Below are 16,731 nucleotides of genomic sequence, written 5' to 3'. Positions count from 1 at the left end.
CCGGAGGGGGTGGAGGGGAGGGTGATGCCCGAGGGCAAAAAGAACGGGAGCCGGAGGGGGGGGTCGCTGAAAGGCTTTTGTTTGCTTTTCCCCTCCGCAGGTTTGACCGTATTGCTCACACCAGGGAGACGATGAGCTCTGATGGCTTGAACTCGCTCTCCTACGAGGTGCTAAGGACTGACAGGTTCCCTCTGTACACGAGGATCACAGTGGATATCGGAGCGCCCGGCAGCTGACACGGCCGGCACGGCGGAGACCTCGGGACGGTGCCCCGCACGCTGGGCTGGCAGATTCTTTGTGTCGTCGGGTTTTATAAGGGTTGTGATGAACAACACGGAGGTCTCTCTGCATGTCAGAGCCTCTCCAAAAGGGCTGGACGACTGCTTTTCCCGTCGGTTGTTTTTGTAACTTCGCCTCCAGCTCTCCATTGTTTTGTAAGTTCAGAGGCTGTACGTAACAGTTGTAAATACTTCCTTTTTGCCAGGAGATGCTGAATCTGATCCCCGTGTTCGGTCACCGCTGGTCCCGGGTTAGTTTGCCAACTGCAGCCGTGGTGCACCAGCAGCGACCGCCCATGATACGGCTTTCTTCTTTTTTAATTGGGTGGACGAAAACATTCCTTTTAATTCATTCCTCGTTTTTATCTCTATGAAGGACTGTAAAACGCTGCTAAAATTGTACGAGTTTACTCATTTCGTTAGATTGTTTTTTGTTTTTGTTTTTTTTTTTTAACAGAGGCAAAATTACGTGGGGTTTCTTCTTCTTTTTTTTCTTCCTACTGGTGACCAAAGCAAACAATCTTCTCCGCGTGCAGAGCGCATGACGAATAACCAAGTGTGGATTCAGCACACCTCACTATTCCTTTCGGTCTCAAAAGAGACTTCCGAGCGAGCTGAGGCAGGATGTGCCCTCGGAGAGCTCTGTGCGTGGGCTGGGAGCCGCAGGGATGTGCAGCAGAGCTCTCCATGACCCGCAGCAGCTGCTGGCTCCCCATAACCTGCCTGTCGGGTGTGATTTTATTTTATTTTATTTTATCTTTTCTTGCCTGAGCAGAGCAAGACACCTGGGAGATCTCTTCGGTCGGTTGGTCAGTTTGGTTTGCTTGTTTGCTCTTCCCCCAAAAGAGCGGATGGGTTTAATTGCACAAGGAATTGATAGCCTTAAAATTCACAGACACTTTTACCAGTGGTAGGAAGTTGCCACGCTATTTAAACATGGTCTGAAGGTTCTTAAGAACGACATTCTGCTTGCAAGGTCATGTGTGAAACTTGAACTCACTTATTACTTTTATTGTTGTTGTAACTTTTTGATAACTTTTAAAAGTAATTTGTATATCCTAAGCGGTATATTTAATACCAGATTAAAGCAGGGTGCAGCATAATGGCGTACGCTTCAAGGCCTCCTTTATCTTCAGGCTGGTAGGCTCTCTGTGTCATAACATACAAGAATTTGCCCTGGCGTTTGCCCACGGGCTGCTGAGGTGCTGGCAGGACCCGGAGGTGCGTTTGCTCGGAAGCCTCTGCTGAGAGGTTTGCTGTGCCAGGATTCCACACAGCGCTCTGGGGAGGCATGGAGCAGTGCTGCAGGGCACTGCCTTCTGCTGGGCACCGCTGCTCCCATCCACGGCCCAGGGAAAGCTTCGGGCACCGGTGCCTTGGAGCTGCTTCAAGTGGTGTAAAGCTCTCTCTGCCAAAGCGGAAAACCTAATTCCTCCTGGTGAGTTTCTGCCCGCCAGCTCTGATCACAGCAATTTGCACTTCCTTGGCCTGTGCTGAAGGCTGTTGAAATCAGGGACACGTGTATTGGGGATCATCTTCAGCACTGCCTTTTTTTTTTTTTTCTTTCCCCTTGACTTTTTTTTTTCCTTTTTTTTTTTTCTTTTTCTTTTCCTTTTTGGGGATTTAGGACCATTTAGGACCTGACAGTTTTGCTGAACCCTTGCACTACAGGGGTGGGATCCTGCAGGGCCGGGGGACAGTGCCTTGCTCTATTGTCTTGATGTGTCTTCCTAGCCAGCGGTGGCTCCAAGGATGCACAGACTATGCTCACAGCGAGGTACCCAGCTGCCCTTCCACTGACACTTTGGAAACGTGCTCACCCCATGCGCTGACACACAGTTGCTGGCCAGACCTGCTGCACCGGCTGCGCTTGGCATGGCATGAGAGCGGGCTTGCAGAGCACATTAAAGGAATGACCTCTTGGCAGGTCAGGCTCTGGTGCGTGTAGATGCAAGAGGATGCAGGAGTAGAATGTGTTGCAGAAGCCAGGCCTGATACCCATCTGCAGAACCCTGGCATAGCTGCAGACTGCACCAGTAACTGAGATACAGGGAAGGGTAGTGGCTTTGTTTTTACATTTTCCGAGGTTTTTACATTTTCTGGGCCCTGCTTCCACAGGGCAGCTCAGCACCAAACCCTACTGAGCACCTACTGGCAATCCAGGGTCTCTGACAGAGCACCTTGGTTTGGCCCTGAGCCTCTGTGCTCCAGAAAGCTGGAACCTGTGACTGTGGAGGCACGTGCCTGCACACTGGCTATGCAAAGCGTCCACCTTTTGCATCTGAGTGTTCTGTTGGTTTTTTTTTTTTTTTGCTTGTTTGTTTTTTCTCTGGTTAGCTGGAGATTAAAAACAGTGTCATGAGTTGTTGTTTTTGCTGCACGCTGGAATCACGGAATATCGTGCAGGTGGTCTGAGCGCTTGCTTCTGGTGTTGCAATTGAAGCTGTCCACAGGCGTGCCTTGAAAGAGTGGGCAGATGGGAACTGGAAAACTGGGAAACCTGAAAATGGTTTTCAGCATGCAGACGCTGGTGGAGCAGGAAGCTGCCGCCTTGCTTCTTCTCCAACACAAATGCTGTGTCAGAGCTGGGGCTGCTTCTCATTTGTTTCACCATGCGGGGCCAACCTGTGGTATCCAACTCTTGCCGCTGCATAAGCTGTGCTCCTTTTGGTGAAATGCTTTCAGCCTGGCCCAGAAACTGCCCTTGGGGGCCTTTTCCACAAACGCTCATGTTTACACAGAACTCAGCTCTCACCTGTACCGGGTGGCTCTTCCCCTCCTGCAGCAACACTCAAAGCAGTGCTGTGCATAGCGGTGGACACCTGCAAGGAATAGCTGCAGAGGAAGCACCAGTGCTCAGTTTCCTTGGTGTTGCTGTTGGCTTGCAGGGATGGGGGAGGGTCCCGGCATGCAGCTTTTTCCCCTGGATGTTACTTGTGTACCAGACTGTTCATGGTTCTCCCGCAGATGGTTTTGCTTTTGCATTTTTATCATTTATATGCCTATGGATGTATAGTCCAATGTTCCTATTTTACTGCTGGTGTCAAATAAAGTATTTTCAGTTACGATGTTTGGCAGCATTACTCTGATGAAAGGGGCTCCTCTGGGTGCTCTCTCTGTCTGGGTGGGCTCAGGAGTGATGCAGGGCTGAAGAAGCTGCTGTGAGGTCCAAGGGGATATGGCGTGGCTCCCAGTGCTTAAAGGAAGCTTATCAAGAGGAGGGAGAATATTTACATGGATGGACAGTGGTAGGACAAAGGGGAACAGTTTCAAACTGAAAAGGAAATTTAGGTTAGACGTTAAGGAATTCTAAACTCAGAGGATGGTGAGGCACCAGCGCAGACTGCCTGGGGAAATGGGGTTGCCCCATCCCTGTAGGTTCTTGAGGCTGTGTTGGATGGGGCCCTGAGCAGCCTGGTCTGGGGAGGACAACCAGCCCGGGGCAGAGGGTTGGAACTGGGTGGGCTTTAAGGTCCCTTCCCACCCTAGATCTCCTCCAGCTTTCAGCAAGGTCCCTCTCCATGTATAAATACTGCAGAACACCAAGCACGCAGCTGCCAAAGCCTCTGATGAAGCAGCCCCTGTTTTGGGGGGCAGTCCGGAGGGCAGCGGGGACTCTGCAATCCACTGGGGCTCTCTTGCAGTTCCTTAGAGAAGGGAAGCTGGCAGTGTGCTTCCAGCACCAAGGTAAAGGAAATGCAATCCAGGGAACAGCTGTCCACTAATCCAAGCACCGGACCAGCATCGAGGTCAGCAAGGAGGCTGAAATGCTGCTCCAATCAGAGGTGAGGCACGGTATTGTCAGACTTGTTTTCCTTCCTTTCAGAGAAAAACAAGATGGGATTACTGCCTTAATCAAATAAAGGGAACGGTGTTCCTGTTACATAATCGGCTTCCCTCCGCATATTTTTGATTTAATATCACCTGATGGCTTGGTAAGACCAAGAAACCAGGAACTGGGCTGACAGAGTAGTTCGCTGACCTTTTTGGAAAGCAGCTGTTATGGAACATGCATGGAGGTTGCAGATGGCAGAGACGCGGTGGCACAGCAAATAATGGCTCCCTGTTACAGGAGGCTCCAGACCTGAATAAATCACTGCAGCCTGATGAAATTAACTTTAATAAATAAATGACAGAAGTGCAGCCGGGGGCCAATAACACCAGATGTGAGCTCAGCCCTAGAGAGCAGAGACTGAAGTGCATCTGTGGGCAGCACCAAGAGCCCTTTGTGCTGCAGCTGATGGGGATAAGGCAACCCCAGATGCCATCAAGAGGGGAACACGCTGCAGACAGAGGGATCTTGCTTCTGCGCACACCCAGCTGCCATAAACCAAGGGAAAGAGCAGCCAAACCGGGTGCAGACATCTGGTTTTTGCAAACCAGTTCTTCCTGAACTCCCGGCCCTGAGCTGCTCCGCTCCTTCCCTCGGGCTGGGAGGAGGGGTGCAGACCCCAGGCCTCGGGTGTTTTCCACAGGAACAGACATCACAGCAGTGCCACGTGGTTGGAGGGAGGCCGAGCAGAACAAGTCCCAGGCAGAGGGACCCTGAGCAGCCTGGGGCAAAGGGGGACAGCGGAGCAGCCCCTCTGTGCTGCCGCTTCCCCAGCCTGTCCCTCAGCTCTGGCTTGGGGCGATCCTTGTCCCAGACCAGCCCGAGCCAGAGCCTGTGCAGCTGTCAGGTCCTTATCTCTGTTGTGATTATTTCTTCCCCACGCCCCGGCCCCCGCATTCTTCAAATAGCAACATTTGTTTTGGAAATTCCTCTTCTGAGCAGTTTCAGGCCTGAAATCTGGAAGGATGCCGGGTGTGGGACAGTGGCAGAGGTTGCACTCTCCCTGCACTCGTGGTTGCGGCAGCTGGGGAGCAACACAGGAACATCCTATGGCAGAGGAACCGGAGCTGGGGCTGCTCTTGGGCCACCTCCACGTCAGCCTCACTTCTCTGCAAACTGAGAGGTTTGTGAAATTACTGCTGGACGGGAGATGAGAAGGGTGCAGTGCTGCGAGGGACAACCCAGGGTGGGTGTGCAGTCCTTAGGGCTGCTCCAGCCATACATCTGGAGGAAGAGTCAGACCTCAGAAGAGGTTCACGCCTCAAGCACAGCTTGCTCCCAGCACTCTGTATTTACACAGCACTTACAGAAGCACTCGGGGATTTCCCGGTGGCCAGTAGTGTCACTTGTCACCTAGAACGGCTGACAAGGTGAGGGCAAGGACAAGAGGGATTTGGTGCAGTTCAGACAGCCTTTAGGTGCAGACCAAAATGCGTGAATCTGCTCCGTCTCAGAAGGGAACACATTCTGTTGCACACATATCTTGTCCTTAGGACTGCAGACTGCTTTGAACGCAGAGAGGCAGACTGAGCTAACACGGCTGTGGCACGTCCAGGAGGGTTCCCTGCCCTATGGACCTGGCCACAGTGCATTGCACAGCCCCAGCCATTATGTGGCAAAAACGTCAGCAGACGGTGCAGAAATGCAAGGAGGATTCTAAGAGGAGCTCAGCCCTGGGGCGAGCCTTACCCAGGCAGCCTCCATTCTGCAAAAAGGGATCCCCGTGTTTAGCTGATTTAATTCCCTCTGCTGTCTGCTCTCGGACACTCAGTGCTGCCCCTCCGTGTGCCATGCCCAGAGCTGAGCTGCTGGGTGGGGGTCTGCACACCCCCAGACATCACAGCCATGCTGACTCATGCCCGCAGGTTGCTATGGAAACTGCAGCCATCACTGCTGACATCACGCTGCCACATGCTCACTTCTGCAAACTGTGCTCTGCCAGTCCTGGAAATATCAGCTTTGAACTGAACTCCTTGGTGGGAGACGGTGCTTGTCCCACAGCAGAGCCATGCTCTGTCTGTGTGAGGTGGTGAGGAAGCCCCATTCCCACTGCCAGGCTCCCTGTTGGCCTCACAAACCTAATCAGATGAGACCCAGAGCAACCAGGTCTGACTTGGGAGTTCGATGTGTTGAGCAGGGGATGCACCGGGGCTTGAGAGCTCCCTTCTGATTTATGTGTTTCTACAGTTTGCTGACAGTGTGCCCCCAGCGATTGCCTACGTCTCACAGAGCATATGAAGGGCTTGCTGTGTGGAAAGCCCCATCCTCAGTATTCAGGACAGTGATCTGCCCAGCTGAGTCATGCCTCCTACTGAAGCATAGTGGTGAATAAATGTAGTGTGCACATAGGCAGCGTATCACTTGTGTTGCTTCCCCGAGAGGCATGGCACATCCAACAAGTGCAAACCTACCTGGACAGAGGACCTCAGAGGACCTTGGTTTAGCCTGGTGGTCCTCCCCAGGGAGACAAGTGGAAGGCAACAGCTGATCTCAGATGAGAGAACGTTTCACTCTAGGAGGATGTGGCCAAGAAAGAGAAGTGGCTCATCCTGGCTACATCAGCCCAGCTCATAGGGTCACCCAGCTGTACAGCCTCAGCATCTGTGGAGTGGGTGGTTAACAGCAGATTGATTTGGTCTTGGCTGCCTCTGACCTGTTTCTCAAATGACCTGAAAAGGTGAGGATGGAGAGAGAGAGAGGAAAGGCCATAAAATTTCACTCCCATTGGTGAAAGAAGAGGGAAAGTGGTGCAGGAGCATGAACCAGAGCTCATCCCACCTTCGTACCACTCCTGCCTGAAAACACTGGAGATGGCAGAGGCCCTTTCATGTCCTGTTTCCAGGACAGAGTCAGAGATGAGCACTCTGGCCCCAGCAGGGCTGGCCCTTCACCCCAGGGTGGCCCACGTTAGCACGTCCCATGTTTGTCCAATATCACCATGCAGCAGAGAGGGTGGCCAGCCCACCATATCCACGGGAGCACCTCCCACATTTCCCTTTCCTTTGCTCTCCCATACCATTGTTTCCACTCTGGCAGGAGCCTTCCTCTGTCCCTCAATACCCACAGGAGCCCCACCTCACCCCTCCAGGCGCAAAGACACAGCCCAGACCCCGTAGCGTCCTCTGGACCCAATAAGCTACCATGCACAGCAACAGTATTTCTCCCAGCCACGTCTCTGTGCTCCAGCTGAGCTCAGGAGCAGCCACTGCGCCCCGACTCATCAGAACTTCCTTCCCCACCAGAGCAGTCCTGCTTTGCATAAATAACAACTAATTTGAGCAAGGCTAACATGGACGTGGGAGCAGGCCATGTGCCTCCAGCCCTCTGCCTAAAAACCTTCCCCTGCAAACGGTGGAGTTTCTGACAGAGATGCAGCTGACCTCACCACCCTGCCCCTGCACAGGGCTCTTCCTTCTGGGAATCCTGGCTCAGCTCCGCTCCATTCTCACACTGCTGCCAGAGAGGATGGTGAGGCGTGGTGTAAGTCATCGCTCACGTTGGTGCTCCTGACATATTCCCAGGTGACTGAAGTCCCTGCAAACAAACACCCATCCGTGTTCCCTTTTGGCACACAAGTATTGCTCAGACCAGCTATTAATGAGGGCTACTGGTGTGTGTTTGGGAGAAGAGGAAAATAGGAGAAAAGTAGAAGTGGTTCTTGAGTAAGAAACTCTCACAAAACACCCGGATAGCTCTTGGCTCTGTGAGCAGGGAGCACTCAGACACTGCTGGTGCTCTGCTGCTTAAGCTGCTGGTCCAAAATTTGTGCCTGGACCTGATTAAACTGAAACCCTCTTCTTACATCTTCTCCAAAGTATTCCATCTATGGTCATGTGAACGCACTACACAAATGAGAACCAAGAAGAAAAATCTTCCCCATTCTGGCATTTCTGGATGAGAACAGTTACCTACAGGAAAAATTCAGGACAAGGTCCTTATCCTCAGCCCAGCACCCCACACCTTCCCTGCCCCTTTCCCCCCGGCTGCTGGTGAGAGCAAACACAAAAGCCGGAACAGAGGGAGGCATTCAATTAATTTCTTTTGGGAATGCTGGTTGGAAAAATAAAACAGAACGGAGTCCCTCTGCTAGCATAGGCTGCGCCTTCCTCTGTGAGCAGCTTCCATGTGGCTGCTGGTTGCACATGAGTAAGTGATTATCCTGTTCCAGACAACATCCCGGAAACAGAAAAAGCACCAGACATAACGGCACTGCGATGCTGTAACAAATCACATTTCCAACCCCTGCTGTCAGAGTTTCAGCATTGCTGGGGCAAGAACACAAAACGGGCAGAGCTGTAACGACCCACCTTCAAAGGGAAAGAAGTAACTCCTGCTGATGTTTAACTCCACAGATGGCCACTGCACCAGGAGGGCTGCACCAGAGCTGCAGCTGCTCTGCTCTGCCCCAGCCCTGCCAGTGCCTGACCAGAGAGGAGGTGATGCCAAGCAGCTCCCATCTCAGCTGAGAAGGGAGGAGGTTGTGCTGCCTTTGCCACGCCAATTCTGGCCATGCACGTGCACTGGGAGCAGCGGTCCCACGAGGGAGCAAAGAGGTGGTGCTGTCTGCACTGTGCACCTCACGGTCCCTGGCAAAGGAAGGATGTTGTTAAAAGAAACAGAGACAGAAATGTTCAGGTCCAGTGTAGAGAAGTTGTAGAGAAGTGGATGGGAGTCAGAATTTTCATCTCTGTAGGCCCCTTGTGATGCTTATAAATACGCATTTCCATGATGAGTCACACTTGCAACAGCAGCATTTGCCCTGAGACCAATGCTGCCAGCAGCTCAGGCAAGGAACTGAAAAGCAAGAAGGCAAAGTCTCTGAGAAATGGTTTGCAGTCATTCTTTATACATTTGCTATTGTGCACCCCAAAGCCAGCCTGTAACTGATGAATATCCTCACTGCATGCTTCCTGGCACACGCATCCCACCAGAGACATAGAAGCGTTCCTTGGAAACCATCAGTGATTCTTGGGGACCATCTCCAGGCCCTGTGCTGGCCTACGGATGATGGAGGTGGAGCTGCCCAGACCCAGCCACCAAGACCCAGCCACCGAGCCCAGGTACCCCACAGTGCTTGAGATCTGGCAGTGGTCCAGACTATTCTTGGGATGCCATCAGCACCGACCACTCTGCTGGAGAGCATGCCCTTGCAGGCTGGTACCTGAAGGAAGACAGCTAAAGAACACGGCCTCCAGCAGAGCTTCTCTCTCCCGGCCAGGGCAGACCACTGGAGCAACAGCCCTCCTCCAGGCAGAGGGACAAGACCCTCACGTCCCAGGTACCAAGGAGAACATCACATCACAAGGTCTCTGCCATCGTATATCCAGAGATCTTTAGGCCAAAGAGAAGGAGATGTGACACTTTCTCACACCTTGGCCACCCTCCCACCAGTCTGACCCCACATTTCAGCTGCACTGTACGGGGACTGGCCTCAAGCACGGGCAGCTGAGCCCGGGAGATTTGAGAACAAAAGCCAAGAAAACCTGCTGAATCACAGGAAAACTCAGGTTGAAAGGGACCTCTGGTGGTGCCTGTCTCTGCTCACAGCAAGGATGGCTTTAACAGCCTCTTAGGTCTGCAGCAAGGTTTCCTTCTTTGCAGGGCAAATGCCAGACCTACAGCCAGTGCTTCCGTGCAGTGCTCTGGGGGCATCTTCTGTGGGGGCAGGTAGTATAGACGTGCCACATTGCCACTGTTATGACAAGAGAAATCTGTCACCTGCGCTGGAAAGGAGGAAACACATCTGGCAAAAAGATGCTTTCTGTAAGCACCAGGACCTTGCATGACCATTAGTGATCATCACCCGGAGATGCTAAAGGTGACAGCACGTCAGAGGCCTGAGCATGAAAGCACCTGAAATAGCAGCTGGTCTGTGGCTCTGCATTTCAAGAGGGGAACGGGAAAACAGGAGAGGAGCAGGCAAGCATCTGCCAGGGCAGGAAGAATGCTGTGAGGAGACATGGAGGGTCTGCACCTGGTTCTGCTGGGGAGGGGGAGGAATGGCAGGGGATTTAGCATCAGTTGGATAGGCCTCTGCCAGTGACGAAGCATTTCCTGGTTGTGCCAGCTGATGTAATAGGGAGCAGCAGCCTCAAAGTGCAGCCCTGGAAGGCTTATCATGGGCGTCAGGGCAGCCTTCCCAGGAGCATGCAGCAGGGAGAAAGGAGGTCCCCATCCCGGGAGACATCCTGTTTCTAGACACAAACGTACAGAGCCACAGCCAGCCTGACCTGCTGCTGGGGAGAAGCCTGCTGTAAGTCAGGGCTGGAGACTTTCAGAGGGCTCCGCTGGGTCCTGTGAGACCCAGCACATCACTGTGGGGCTCAGACTGTGTGGGTGAAGTGAGCTGGTCTCACACAGCAGCGGCTGTTCCGAGATCCTTTCGTACGTCCCTGAAGTGTAAAACATGGTCTGTGGCACACAGCCGTGAAATCAGATCGCTAAGCAATGCCTACAGATTCTCACGTTGTGGCAAATACCTGCCAAACCTTTTTTACGCAACATGGGTGGAAGCTGACCTTGGCAATCAGGGCTTGGCTTAGGGGTGATCCGCAAAGCAAGGAGACAGCTCAGAGGCAGCTTTACTTTTTCTGAATATCCTCCTGGCTTTTCTCCCTTTGTCAGGAAGGTCTGAGCTTCCCCACTCTGGGCATGGGGCCTGGCTAAAGGAACAGCAAGGAGAGGGTCCCAGCCACACAGTGCAGGAGAAGGAAGGCTGCCAGCTGGCCAGGCACAGCTCTGCTTCCTGTCACTTGCCCCTCCTCAGCCACTCCTTGTTATCACACCTTGCTTCGTTTGTAAAGGCATCCGGGAGCCCAGCCCAGGATTGTGACCAGGACATATGGCACAGCCTGCAAATAATCAACCCAATTTAACGTCATTAGAGAGCATTGATATTATTAGCCTCTGGGTACGCAGAAATTAATCTCACCGCTCTGCCCTGCACGCAGCCCTTACAAACGAAACACAAGCGTCAGATCAAACTCTGGGAATAAAAGCTCCATCAGCCTGATTTCTAATTTTGCTCCTCACCTTGAAGTAGCTTTGTCATGAGTTACATGCTAAAGTCACCCCAACTGGCTGCAAGGTTCAGCCTTGGAAACAGCTGTGAGGTGGGCTTCCCCTCCAAACGCTTCGCAGTGACATGCGACTGCCCACCTACATCGTGCCATGCCCAGCTTTTACATAGCCTCCTCTGCTCTGCACATGCCATGATAAATGCCTGGCCATCAGTATGCCACAAATTGATTAGGACTTCAGGGATCACGAAGTTAAGGGGCATAGCGGGCATCTCCGCAAAAACTGCACAGGGGTTCCTGAGGCTCTGCTGGCTCTGTGCATCTCAGTGCCCCACAGTGGCGAACAATTGCATGCGTAACTTCTGCAGGTGCTTTTTTTTTTCCACAAGGAAACATTTCCCACTGAAGGCAAGCCTGGCTCTTTGGAAGCAGCAGCATGCACCAGCACTGGCATGGCCAGATTTCCCAGGCACACAGAAATGCTGTGCATGACGTGGTGCCCACACCCAGCGTTCACCTGATCCGGAACTCAGACCTCACTATAACAACTTTTGGGTCTCATCCCTACAAGCTCAGCTTCACCTGAAAGAGGATGTGAAACCCTCACTTCAAGGATTGCAGGTGGTCTAGTACCAGCGTAGCTGCAGAAGATCTCTGACCACACTCGGGCTGTCCTTTCGCCCCCCCGAAGGAGAAGTAAGAGTGGCTCCAGCTCTGACCGCATGCCGTGAGCTGCCTTCCAGGGAACCAGCAGTTCCCACAGCTCTCCAGGAGTGCCCAGCAGGTGTGGAAGAGATGCCAGGCGGCTCTCGGGACACCTTGCCTAGCCCCTGCCACACACCCAGGTGCCCACTGGAAGGGGCCATCTGCCCCAGCAGAGGTGTCACTGCGAGAGCAGCTGCTGCATTTTGGGAGAACAGACTGCCACTCAGCCTGATCTCAGCAGGCTATGGGAACAGGCCAGATGCAACCTCATGAACCTCAGCAGAGGCAAAAGCGAAGGCTTGTCCCTGGGACAGAAGATGTTACGGTGCAGGGTGTACAAAGAGAGGACTACTCAGAAGTCCTCACCGCGATCACACACTGCCTGAATGGTGGTTACAGCAGAAGCAGCGCCAGACTCCTCTCAGAGGTGCAGAAGGAAAGGGCGTGCTGGGGCAACAGGCACATGCTGCAGCAAGAGAAATTCCAGCTGGGTGTGAGAAGGTTCTTCCCCGAGAGGGCAGCGCACCACAGAGAGAGCAGATCTACCTCCCTGGAGATACTCAAAACCCAGCTGGAAGAGGCCCAGCAAAAGTGGACCCAGCCTAGGGAGGAAAGAAAGTTGGACTACGGACCTCCAGAGACTCCAGCTAGGTCTTCCCACAGCCCGGTGTTACAGACATGGAGAGAGGGGGACAGTTGCCCCCCTCTGAGGCAATCAGCCGTGCTCATTTGGAACTCCCCCAGTGTCTGGGACAGACCAGAGACGCTACGTGCCTCCTCCACCACCACGGCCTGCTCTCCTGCTGGCATGTGGGAGGGCGGGTGGTAGGTGTGGTTGCTCCATGGCTTGGCAAACGCATGAAGCTATGCATCCCAGCAGGCTTGTCTGGAAGAAAGGTCTGAAAATGCAGAGCGGAGCTGGAATTGGCTTCCTTACACTGCACAGCACTGTGGAGCAAGGACTTGACATCATCTTCTTCCCAGCCAGCTCAGGAATTAGTACTGCTGCTGCAACTCAGAGTCCCCTAATGCTCTTTTTGAGGTTTTCTCTGCTGCCTCTTAAGGTCCCATTTCTGCCTGCACACACATGGTTTTACTGATGCAGAGCGGCGACTGAGCGAGCAGAGGAACAAGACAAAGGAGGAAAATGACTGCAGGCGTGTACTAAAGCATTCAGCTTGTCCAGCTGAAAGAGATTTCTGTCGTACAATTTTATAAGGAATGAGGCATTTTACAGGAAAAGCAGGGCCTCTGCTCTCATTTCCTTTCCCCTCTTTTCCATGAACTTCAAAGGAAAGAGGGGTCAAAACAGAGGCCAGGCAACTGGAATGGAGTTCCTGAGCACTACTGCCTAATTAGTCCAAGCTACATTTTATTGGCTCTCTCTCAGTGACGGGCCTGGATTATAAATCCTCCCTGCCATGTCACCAAGGTTCAGATAAAGCCAGAATGAAACCCACAGTGTGCAGCACCCCATCGGCGCCGGCTGAGGTTCCCTCAGCAGCAGCCCAGGGTGGCCATGGCTTTGCATGGCTGTGGCTGAAGCGCTCTCCGTGGGACTGAAATCATCATTGTCCCACCAATACCACATCCCATGGCTGCCCACCAAAGCCTGAGCCTGCCAGTGCTCTGCTGCTGCCTGCTGTCCCTGTGGTATGGGCTGGAGCTACCAAAAAAGTGTTCAGCCACTGGATGATGCCCTCTCGGGAGTTCTAGGCTGACCTTGAGCCCCTCTGGCCAGGCTACCCACAGCTGTTCCTGTCCTGCAGCTGCCCACTGGCGCCCTCCAGCCTTCCCACGTCCCACCCCAGTGCCCAGCAAAGGGGACAATGACATCCGTCCATCTGCTGGCCACGCACCTCCTCACACGGCCCAGCATGCGGTTTGCCTTACCAGCAATGAGCTTGTTCTTGTACAAATGTAAGGAGTCCTTAAAGCTGCTTGCCAATTTCAAGCCACATGTCTCTCCCTGAAAGATGCAGCAGTCAGGAGTTTCTTTTTCAGGACTTACTAAAAATGTTCTCAAGAGCAGAGAGACAGAAATGACACAGCCTATCTCTCCTGCACAGTTCCCCTCACGATGCTGGCCTTGCAGAGGTGCATCTTATTTTCAGACTGGTAGGAAAGCTTTGGTGGAAGGACTTGTTTCCAGCCTTGTGGCCTGGAAGCTCAGAAAGGCAAACACCCCACTAGAAGACAACCTGGAAAGCAGAAAAAGGACATTATTGTCACCGTAAGTTTATGTGGCCTTCTGATGCTAGTGACCATGGGAAGCAAAGCCCTGCGGCTTGCAAGGCAGGTGCTCACAAGCCAGGCATATGGCTGCTTGGAAAGCCAGGTCCTCAGATGCAAACAGATGTGGGTCACTGCACCACTGCAGGCTCCTTGCCCTACTCCCCAGTCATCACAGACCAGTGGCCAGCATAAGGCTTGGACTTCAAACAGCTCTGGGAGGAGAGCAGGAGGGATGCAGCAGGATCTGCACAGGGGTATAACAGCATGGTGACACCATCCAACCCCCCAGCTTACACGGCTTCCAAGTTACCCCGCATTTGTCAAAGCCGTGGCTTACAGATTAACCATGAGCGAATCCTGACTTGCTGAAGAAAACCGGCTGCTTTTGAATCAGAAGAGAGCTAGGCATTATTATATTAAACTTTCAGCTGGGAGAAGAGCTAAAGTTCTCCCCCTAACGATTTTGATTCCAAATCATGTGCTCAGCTCTGACTTAAATGAGCCATTCTGACGAGGTCTGACTTTAACTCCCAGCTTCACTGGGAATCATTTGCACAGCCTAGCTGCAGAAAGATTGCTTAGCTCTCTTTGCATCTGTTTCTCAAGTCACACAATGAATTCCAAACCTTCCCTTTTCTCATGTAACACACCGCAAAAGCTGGCACCGTTTTTGCTGGCTGTGAGGACCTCTGGAGGTCTGGACAGATGTCTCTTAGGGCAGGCCTGCTGCCAGCTCCAGATCAGGCTGGCTGCAGTTGTGTCTAGCCACAAAGCCAAAATCTGCTTCCAACGTGCATGCGCAGCCCGAGGCACACAGGGACCCCCTCCTCAGCTGAAGTTACCGAGAGCTCTGACTTGCCACACAGAAAGGTTTAGCTGGGCTGTCCATCCCCTCCTTCTGCTGTCAAGGAAGGAGGGCCAGGTGCTGTACATTCCACCTGGTCTGATCATCTTCCTGTGCTGCTTCACCTTTCAGAAGAATGTCAGCCTGAGGACGCAGCAGTTGTGGGTTAGGTAACCTGTCTGCTTGGCTTTCTCTGCTACATGGCAGGAACACACGAGGGGGAGGGCAGGAAATGATTAGCTATTCAGATGAATTCACCTACAGACTTGAGTCAGACTCCCATGTGCTGCCAGCACAAAAATAGCTGCCATCTTTGGATTTTGCAGCTTCACGTAATTCAGGCTGGCTAAAGCAAACAGCTGGCTTTGCTTTGTTACCAACTGGATCGGAGTTGTTCTCAAAACAACCTCCAGCAGACATCTATATACCTATAACTGAAAAGAGATACGCCTGGCATAATAAACTGATACTTCCTCACAGTAATCACCGCACCCCTGTAGCAGCAGTCAGGACAAAGGAGCTGGGATCACTGAGAGGAAACAGCAGCATGCCAAGCGTTTGCTCTGTGCCTCTCTCAGTATTTCTTCAACTTTATGTTACCGGATTACTTTCTTAAGTACTCAGGGGACGGAGACAGCGAAGAACAGCTTTCCTTGGCAAAGGCAGGCAGTTTCTCACACTCTGCTGTTTTCCATGGCTCATCCAGCAAATTGTACACCAAGCCTAAACAAACAGCAAGGAACAAGTCCATCCAAGAGAGGCTGACTGCAGCAGATTTCACAAGCCCTTGTGCTGGCAGCCCAGCTCTGATATCAGACACTCGCTGTGAGCGAGTAGGAAGTGCCCCATGCCGGGGAGATAACAGTGCTGAGACTCTTAGTGTGACCAGCAACCCATGCAAGGATATTGCTTCCTGGCAGTTCCTCCTAAGCCTACACACAGTGAGGAGGGACAGCAAGCTTTATTTGACTTTTAGCATTAACCAGGGCTTGCAGACTTTTGGACTCAGTCACAGCCCAGCAACACGGGTGGGCTCCCAGTTCCTCTCTGTGTACTTAGCAGTGTTGTCTCGTGTCCCCTTGCCTCTGGAAGGCTCTGCCTAGAGCAGCACCATTTCTCAGCTCTTACAGTCCCGAAGCAAAGCACTCACTATATGCTAATACGTTCCTTCCTAATTAAACACTGCCTTATGCAGTACCACTCCCCAACGCGTGACCACATCCATGCTCTCACTGGGCTGATTTCAGGCCTGCAAACAATGAGTAAGATCCCTTGTTTGACGCCAACAAACCCGCACACGCAGACAAGCAGGCAAGCCAGATGTTGCCCCACACCCTTACCAATCCCAGTGGTGTGCGGCCCTGCAGAGCACCATACCCAGAGGGTGCATCAGTTAAACAGGACTGGCGGCTAAGGTGCAGACAATGCCTCAGAAGCCTGCTGTCAGCGTATCAGTGCAAGTTAACCTACATGAAGTGGCCACCCTGATTCCAGTTCAGAGGAGCAAGAAGAACCCCCGCCAGCTACTGGAGCTGCAGCACAGGGGCGCACAGCCCACAGCCCTCCTGCTACTCTCTCTGTGGCCAGGCCAGCACAGGGCAGCAGGCCCCGGGCTCAGCCCTGTCCCTCGAGCTGGGCTGCTGCCGTGGCACAGGCCTGGGCGGAAGCTCACAAGGAAGGAAGTCTTCCTGCCCTGACAGAAATGAGCAGCGGCCTCGTTCTCGGCCACAGGTGCTGCTTCAGGCCTCCACACACAACCCCCGGCTTTGCGGTGACTTCTCTCCGCACTCGGTACCCCTGCAGGCCGGAGGGGCTCTG

General features: G+C 52.9%; 1 protein-coding gene and 1 long non-coding RNA gene across 3 annotated transcripts in view; one reads left to right on the top strand and one right to left on the bottom strand.

The window, feature by feature from the left end:
• Positions 1 to 3,346, top strand: part of B4GALT1 (beta-1,4-galactosyltransferase 1) — a 19,279-nt gene extending 15,933 nt beyond the window's left edge. For both annotated transcript variants that reach the window (NM_205202.2, XM_015280592.4), the window contains exon 6: positions 101 to 3,346. In NM_205202.2, coding sequence (NP_990533.1) covers positions 101 to 236 — 136 coding nt within the window. In that variant the 3' untranslated portion in view covers positions 237 to 3,346. The remainder of the gene's footprint in view (positions 1 to 100) is intronic.
• Positions 585 to 16,656, bottom strand: LOC121108344. Its single transcript, XR_005842803.2, has 3 exons — positions 13,728 to 16,656; positions 7,491 to 7,644; positions 585 to 6,779 (listed from the first exon to the last, which is right to left on the bottom strand). It is a non-coding gene; the product is annotated as an uncharacterized LOC121108344 (long non-coding RNA).
• Between the last annotated feature and the right edge of the window lie 75 nt (positions 16,657 to 16,731).

Source organism: Gallus gallus, chromosome Z (genome assembly GCF_016699485.2).
Source record: "Gallus gallus isolate bGalGal1 chromosome Z, bGalGal1.mat.broiler.GRCg7b, whole genome shotgun sequence".
NCBI classification, from domain to species: Eukaryota; Metazoa; Chordata; class Aves; order Galliformes; family Phasianidae; genus Gallus; species Gallus gallus.
This window is presented reverse-complemented; position numbering and strand designations above follow the sequence as displayed.